General features: G+C 37.0%; 1 protein-coding gene and 1 pseudogene across 1 annotated transcript; one reads left to right on the plus strand and one right to left on the minus strand.

Moving 5' to 3' along the window:
- Nucleotides 1–728: 728 nt before the first annotated feature.
- LOC147517287 (uncharacterized) lies at nt 729–1,535 on the minus strand. The gene has a single exon (XM_086593545.1). It carries the CDS (start codon nt 1,533–1,535, stop codon nt 729–731), a length of 807 nt encoding a protein of 268 aa, XP_086449671.1.
- A 1,765-nt stretch (nt 1,536–3,300) lies between these two features.
- Nucleotides 3,301–6,575, plus strand: LOC147517288 (1-deoxy-D-xylulose-5-phosphate synthase, chloroplastic-like; annotated as a pseudogene).
- Nucleotides 6,576–9,126: the final 2,551 nt, after the last annotated feature.

A 9,126-nucleotide genomic window follows, 5' to 3' on the forward strand; every position in this document is an offset into this window, starting at 1 on the left:
ACCAAAACATAATATGAAGGTGTTGAATTACACAGCTTTATCCATTGTTTGATCTTTGGCGGAAATTGAAACATGTCAAGCTAAGCATGTGTAAAATAGAATTCCAGCTGACCATATCATATGCATTTTTTATATCAAGTTTGATTGAACACCTTAGAGGCCCATGTGTTCTATCGTAACCTCTCAAAAGTTCATGAGATAAAAGAATGTTATCTTGTATAGATCTCTCCGCAATGAAGCTAGGCAGACTGGGTAGGGTGAATAAGGTCAGAGAGGATGGATTTTAGTCTATTTGTAAGTATTTTAGTGATGCATTTGTATGTGGTATTATAGAGAGCTATCGGTATAAAATCTTCTACTTTAGAGGGGTTACTTACCTTGGGGATAAGACATAAGAAGTAGCATTCACTCCTCTTGGTAGTTTGTTTGTTCTGAACACATTTTGGATGGCTTTAGTGAAATCGGCTCCTACGTACCGTCTCCCAGAAAGCTTTGAAGAAGAATGGATTGAAACCATCTGGACCTGGGTCTTATTGTCTTGCATATCAAAAAGAGCCTTCTTTATTTCTAAGTCAGTCACTTCAGTCTCTAACTAATCGTAAACAGTTCCTGGTACCACATTCTGCATGTACTTGCAAATTCCAGAAAAATTCTACATCATTGATAGGTTCTACCTCTGTTCCCAACAATTGCTTATAATAATCAACTATGACTTGAGCGATTCCATCCTAGCTGGTGACTGTAACTCCTTGTGCATAAGATAAGGACCAAACTCCATTCCTTGCTCTCTTTTCTCTAATAGAATTAAAAAAGAAAGCTGAACACTTGTCACCATCCTTCATCCATTCATCCTTGTATTTCTGCTCCCTATCAATGGCCACTGTCTTAGCCAAATCAGTATAAATTTTAAGTGTTATTCTTTCCTTCTCACCAAGAAAAGGATCACGAGGTTGAGTTTGCAGCAGGGCTTGCACATCATGTAATGTATTTTTGGCATCCTCCATCTGTCTATAAAGATTGGTGAAGTTCCTTTTAGCCCAAGGTCTCACTTTATCTTTTAACATCTTGAGTTTATGTATCAACACATACATTGGATTGTTGCAAATAAAGGTTTCCCAAACTTCATTTAACATACTTTGAAACTCTTCCTGATATACCCAAAAATTGCAAAATCTGAAAGGTGAAGGTTTCCTTTTGAAGTCATGCCAGGTTAAAAGAAATGGAGAGTGGTCTGAGACCCCATGTGGCAAGAATTCAACAGAAATAAAAGGATATCGAATGTCCCAAAGATTGTTAACCATACATCTATCTATCTTTGTCATAATCATGTTTCTTCCGATTGACTTATTGGACCATGTATAGTAAAATCCATTAAAAGCCAAATCAAATAACCCTGAGTTTTGGAGACATAATCTGAAATCTATAGCTTCCTTTGGGTGCATAAGTTCCCCACCACTCCTCTCCTTGGCTTCCAAAATGTTATTAAAATCCCTCGCAACACACCATGGTAGCAGCACAGTATTCTGAATAGCCATTATATCCTTCCAAAGAACTTGTCTCTCAGATAACTTATTACTAGCATACACCGCTGTGAGTAAGTAATCTTCATTAGAGGGAAGATACTTAACTTTACAGTGTATCAAGTATCAACTGATCTGTTCCTCTCAACTTTTGGACACTAATCTGAAAGGGCCGGGTCCTAACAAATCCATATTCTACCAGCTGGACTTCTATCATAGTTTTCCACATAACTCCATTGAGAGCAACAGATACGCCTAATGTGATCAAACTTGTGGAGACGTACTTTGTTTCAAGTAAACCAAAAATGCTAATTTTCTTATCCAACCTCATCCTGTTTATTTCTTTTTCTCTTCTCACTTCATTAGTACCCCTTATATTCCATATACTTATAGGACCTGTGAATAGTTTGTGGGTCAGTGGGTATACTTCTAAAAGACACGAAACTGAAGCCTTATCATGGCCCAAATTGTTTAGAGACTTGCCTCCTTTAATTTTTTGCCTGATTTTGATCGGTAATGTTGCACGGAACACGTACTAGTCCCATCGTTCTCTGTTTTGTGAGACTTCACAATAAAAGAAGGCAATCGGAAGTCACTAGAATACCACACTCATAAAGAAAGTAGTGAGAGTTCTTTATCTCTTTCCTCCTAGGCTTGTATAAATCCCTTTTCTTAATAACGTAATTAAGACTTTGAGAGGTCCATTTATGTTTTGCCAGCATGTCTATTTATGTTCATTCATTACTTATTTTCAATTGCTCTAAATTTTCTGAACTCGTTTCGGCACTTGCAAAACACATATTGAAATGTGAAGTTTAAAGCTATCACTACAACAAATATGACATATGACATCACTAATTTTAGATCACTTTCAGCGAAGTGATGTCATATGAAAACTATGACATCACTTTTCTCAGCATGTGATGTAATAATTATTACAATTTTTTTTTAACATCACTTATTTGGAAGGCTGATGTAGTAGAGTTGTACAACATCATTTTAATAAGTGATGTCGTGATAGTGATATAGTAACACCTTTTTACGTCACTCACCGTGTCACTTATAAAGTAATGTAATATCTATGTATTCAACATCACTTTAAGAGTGACTTTGCCAAGTTTTCGAAATCACTTGTGATGTGATTTCCAGAAGTGTTATTATTGATATACCTATTAATTATTAAGTTAATTAGTTAGAAAAAATCATCTAAAAAAAATTAGGTTAAATAGAAATGAAACAGGCGCGTGATTGGTTTGCTAGACTAGCCGCTCTTAAATGAGAAATAAAAAATAAAAGACCGCAATTTTTTCTACTGAATATATTTTGGTTTCCCTAGTTAGAATCTAAAGACCATCGAAAAATTAGTTTAAATAGAAATTAACCAGCCATTTGCTCGACTAGCCTTAAACAAAAATTAGAAATAAAAACCGCAAATTTGATGTTTTAATGGTGAGGCTCATGATCTAGCTAAATGGGCTTATAACTTGTCTGACATGAGTACTCTACCAAAATGTTGCATAGACTTTCAGTGTATCCCTTTAATTTTATAATATATATATGTGTATGTGTTGTAGTGAAAAAAAAAACATTTAGGAATTTTTTCTTGGAATTTCTGAAATTTCAAGAAATGTTAACCGAAAAATCCTAAATTTTGGTATTTGACGAAATTTTTGTTGTACTAGTTCAAGTTCAACAAAGGAGGAAAAATCCTTCTAAAGCCCTAAACCACTACCCTTCGCTCTCGCTTCCAAACCCAACCCTGTTTGTTTTGCAAATCACCATGACTGTTTACCGTCTCCAATCCCTACTTCAAAGATCATCACCTCTCTCCAAACCCACACAAAATACCACCCTAGCCTCCATCACTGCCACTTTTACGCATTCATTTGCATACTCTTCCGTCGAAGAAGCCGCAATAGAGCGTCGTAACCGTATCGAACCCCCACTCCACGCTCTTCGCCGCGACCCATCTGCCCCAAGCCCATGCCCAGATCCAAATGCCCCTCGTTTACCCGACTCCACTTCTGCACTCACTGGTCCTCGTCTTAGTCTTCACAATAGAGTCCAGTCTTTAATACGTGCTAGTGACATGCTGTGAATTCCCTTTTGCCTACTATTTGTTACCACTAGATAACTTGAGAAGTTGAGAGAAGATCAAATGAAGAGAAGATATTACTACAAGACAAGTATGAAACTCTTTCGATGTAATCTTTATTCTTAGTAGTATGGTATTTTGGGTAAAATGTTTTTCTAGTAGTATATGTGATTGGTACTTTTACAAGGTGATGATACAAGAGGCAGATACTGAGAGTAAGAAACAACACCGACTTTATAAGATACAAAACTATAATGGTGCTTCTCATTTCACAAGAACTTGCTATTTATGCCATTTCTATACAAGCGTAGGTCGGATATACAAGCTATGGTTATCGGGTGTCGGTGAGGAACAAAGATAACAACGCCCTTTTTAATTCTTCGTTCTTTGGATGATTCGTTTTGCATTGTCCCTTGTCCAGATGTTACAATGAAAATGGAGGGTCCTGAAATTGCAGGAAATACTGTTGTTGCACGTTGAGGTAGAACACAACAGTCGACCTCAAACTCGTCAAAAGGTGGTGAGTATCTTTTTATGTATGGATCCAATGGAATTCCTTGCAGAATCTCTGGAAACCCCTGCAAAATATGTGCTAGACATGCTGTTTTTTCCAACACTCGCCCTACTGTATTCACTTGTAATGCTATCATGGCTTCAATGTATCGCGCTACTTGGTATAAAGAGGTAATTAGTCTATTCCAATTTTTCTTTAATCAGTCCAATATAGTTCCTAATATTGTTTCTTATAATGTTCTAATTAATACCCATTGTGATGCTGGTCGAGTCGATGTTGTTCTCGATGTCTATGCTCATATTCTTGCTAATGCCCCCTTTGGTCCTCCGTCTGCTACTTATCGCCATTTGACAAAAGGGCTTTGCCGAGGCGGATAGGATTTCGATGCTATGAACCTTTTAGAGAAATGCTCAATAAGGATCATGGAACCGACTCCCTTGTTTATAATAATCTCATTTCTCGGGTTCCTTGAGTTGGGTAATTTGAGAGATTTAACGAGCTCTTTGATGAGCTTCGTGAGATTTGCCTTGATGGAACGGTTAATGCGACTTATATGGAGTGGTTCTTTAAGAAAGGAATGAGGCAACGAGCAATGCTGAATACTTGGATTTCAATATGGTAGTGATCTTAAATGACAGCCGACACTCTTTACACCCAAAGCTAGAAGAGGGCTCCAAGATAACAATCGATGCTTTATCTACTACTCTTAGCAAGCTCCAATCCAAGAAATCCTTTTCGAAAGTTTAGAGAGGCTGCTAAGGTACTCTTCTCGGTTTTCCTTAGAGCATATTGGAGTGGTTTTTCATCACGAATTTACTGGATTGGAGCTGGTTCAATCTCATGCCATTTCTGTTGTGCAAGAGGGACAAAGAACTTGTGGTTGTTCATGCGGGCATGGAAATGGATCCATCACTTCAATTATTTCATGCAAGCTTCCCAGATAGGTTTTTGATGTGGGGATGGCTGAGCAACATGCAATGACTTTTGTTGCTGGTTTGTCTTGTGGGGGACTGAAGCCGTTCTGTGTTGTTCCATCCACATTTCTATAGAGAGCTTATGATCAGGTTATCCTTCTTATTATTCTAAACTTGAGCATGTGTTTGATTAATTAGAGACTTCCGATGACATCTGCAATGTTATATCTATGCTAAACTACTGGTTCTACTTAATCTACTTGGAACAACAGGAATATTTTCGAGCTTGTAGGCAAGAAAATATAACTTTGCCTTCTCTATGAAATTTTTTTCTCATTAAATACTTATGGTGAGGGATAAAGAAGTCATGATTAGGGATAAAGTAACTTCTGTCGTGAAATAAATCAAATATTCTAAAAGTAATAATGTGATATTTCTATGCCAACAAAAAACAACCAAATTCCACTTTCCTTTTTATATGCAAGTAGAATCTGTACCATACTGATCGAACAATTCCATGCACAAATATTGGATAGTTTCACATATTGGATCCACTACATCAATATCATGATGCCTCATATTCTAGTGCTTTAACATACTTGCTTTAATATCCCAAATGGATACACAAGTATTTCTTGCATAGAATATATATAAAATGCATGGTTACTTCTTGATTTCCTCCGTTCTATATTTTTAAAATCTTCTAGTTGGAAGTAACACTCTATCTCCCTCCCTCAACGTTTTGTTGTGGTCTTAGGTTGTCCATGATGTGGATCAGCAAAATGTACCAGTGCGGTTTGCAATTTCAAGTGCTGGACTGGTTGGATCTGATGGTCCCATGCTTGGTGGGGCATTTGATATCACATTCATGTCATGCTTGCCAAACATGATTGTCATGGCTCCAGCGGATGAGGTTGAGCTTGTAAACATGGTGGTGACTGCTGCCCATGTAGATGATAGACCCATTTGCTTCCGCTATCCAAGAGGTGTTGTTGGTGGGATGAAGCGACTTTTAATGCAATAGAATACCCCCGGAGGTAATTATCGTACAATGTCTTTCATGTATGGACTTCCATAACACACGCCCTGTTTTGTGTGGGCGTGTCAGCATGTGAACTTACAGCTGATATATCTTTGGCATAGCTCATGACACTGGTTCTACTGGTTGCCAGATTGGAAAAGGCAGGGTTCTTGTAGAGGGTAAAGATCTTGCTCTGCTTGGGTACGGGGTGATGGTTCAAAATTGCCTTAGGGCTCGAACTCTTCTTGCCAGCCTTGACATTCATGTAACTATTGCAGATGCAAGATTTTGCAAGCCCCTTGATATCAAGCTTGTGAGGGAGCTATGCAAAGAACACACCTTCTTGATAACAGTAGAGGAAGGATCCGTGGGAGGATTTGTGTCCCACATTGTGTAGTTTATTGCACTTGATGGACAGCTTGATGGCAAAATCAAGGTAATGGTTATCCTGTTTGTATTCAAGGACTTGTATAAGATTTTAGATGCCGTCTTTGAGCATGTTGATAGGTAATGAAGAGGTGCTCTCTTACACTTCCTGAAGCACTGGTGCGGCTTACGCACTTATTGGTGTTTCTTGCCCAAATCATTAACAACTATTTAAATATTTTTTTTTCAGGCGGACACAAGTTTTAGATTACTCCGCTAGTGATGCGAGAAAACAGAGGCGACAACGCTTTTTATTGTAAGTCAACCTCAACCAACTTTTGGCAATGTGGTTGGACTCGATCTTCGTAGAACTTCCTTTGTCATTCAGGTACTCTATTATGCGGATGTTCCGTCTGTTTATTTTAGGGTTTAGGGTTTAGGGTTTATTTTCCTTTTATAAAATTTGCATTGATTTTCTAGTACAATGTTTCATACTGCAGAAAAAAGAAAACAGAGTGATTTGTTAGGCTGCGATAGGTTCTTGGATTAAATTGATTGCATCAAGCCAGGCTGTGATAGGTTCTTGGTTGGGTGACTGTGGTTCTCTTTTGCTTATTTCGGTACTGCAAATTAGATTTTGTTGGTATATGTTGGCTCCTTACAATTTTTTGTATATAGTGTAATATTTGTAATTGGAAATGATATTTGTGTGATGAATGTGATTTTAAGATACGTTTTATCTTTATTTGATGATAAATGACCTGGAAAATGGTATTATATTGGGATGATATTGACAAGTTTTTTTATTATTATTATTTTGATAAATGGGACATCACTTTTAAAGTGATTTATAGAGTTATTTCACATCACTTTACAAGTAATTTGGAATCTGAATGAAACGTCACTTCTTAAGTGATGTTAATCGGCCTTATTGATTTCATTTAAAAAGTGATGTTAAACGTTATAACATCACTTGTGGGCATCGATTAAAAAGTGATGCAAAGTTATAACATCACTTGTGGACATCAATTAAAAGGTGATGTAAAGTAATATCATTTGTGGACATCGTTTAAAAAGTGATGTGGAAAACCCTTACTTTTCACGTCGCCACCAGTTACATCACTTGCAAAAGTGACGTCGTATATTTTTGACATCACTTATGGAGTGATTTTAAATGTTTTTTATGTTGTAGTGTATCCATATCCTATGATCCATTTTTATTGCATTTCATTATTTGTGCCGAGTTGTAGGCAGTGTAATAATTAATCGGTAACTATGTGGTAAATAGGGCAAGACATTCTACCTCTTCAGATTGTGACTAGTGAGCCACAGGTAATTTAGATTTTCTCTCTCTATGTATCATGCATATTGTAGGGGATTTTCTGAGTATCCTACGATCCTCCTATATGTCGTGTGATGAAGAACTTTGGGATTAATTATAGAAAAGGGACGAGATGATTGAATGATCAGGGTTGAACCGCCTTGCGGCTGCCTACATATCTTCATATATGTTTAGAAGAATCTAACCCTATTGCACGTAGTTTCTAAGAGAGAATTCCTATTGTTTATATAGGAGGAGATTTAGGAGTCCTAGGTTTAGAGTTAACCTCATCGCTTATGAGTTTATTTCCCTCTTTAGACTCTGATTTCCTATTAGGAGTCCTCTCTTCTTGGAAGTCTGAATCTGGATCATATCTTATCAGAGATAAATTTCCTTTTAGGCTATGGGAAGATTAGACCCAAAATGTAACTCTTAGAGATATGTCATTTTGATTCTTTCTTTATCATCAAGGACTGTCCTCCTCAGTTTCTTTCTATTCATGAACTGTCTATATCAGTTCCTAACAACTTGAAAAAAATTTATGTCCAGAGGCGGTTCGTCACGTGACTAGCACATGTTTATGAAATACTCGTAATAAACACGAGATTATTTATTTCCAGAACTAATCTGATGGTTCTCGTCTCATTCTGGATATCTATAGTTTCAGGTCATTTCCCGTCCACGTGTCATTTAGTTATTGACGGGAAATCCCCCTTACACATATGATGAATGTCTTTGTTTCTGAGTTATTTCTAAACAATTTATATATTTTGACTATGCGACTCCCATACATGGTTTTGTACGGAAGATCACAATTGATTAATATGGGAAATAATGCTAATCAAATTACTAATTGATCTTAAACAATGAAGATATGGAGCAACATTTAGAAACTCAAATGGAGATTTTTATCTGGTTCTATGGAGGAAAATTAGTGTCAATACCAATTAATGGTTGGCTATATTGGAGAGTGTAGAAATGGCAGTGGCAAGGGGACAGAGGAAACTCTGGGTAGAATCTAATTCCGGTGCAGCAATACAAGCATTTAACTCAGATGTATTACCATGGCAGATGCAACAGAGGTGGAAGCAATGCAAAAAGACAATACAAGAACTAAGGATCTCCAGCACTACTCGCTGACACAGCAGCAAATTATGCATTTACAATGACTAGCAATATGGCTTTCTTGTTTGAAGGGAGACCCAACTGGGTCACCAAATGGGAAATGCCATTTGTGACAATCTATAGATATGTAAACTAACCCAGGGGTGTTGTGCATATGATTGGTAAATGTATATAAGACCTAACCTGATGTGTAATGTAGTTATGTATATTTCAACATATCAACAATATGCTCACTTAGCCAAAAAAAAAA

Source organism: Coptis chinensis, chromosome 2 (assembly GCF_015680905.1).
Source record: "Coptis chinensis isolate HL-2020 chromosome 2, ASM1568090v1, whole genome shotgun sequence".
Classification (NCBI taxonomy): Eukaryota; Viridiplantae; Streptophyta; class Magnoliopsida; order Ranunculales; family Ranunculaceae; genus Coptis; species Coptis chinensis.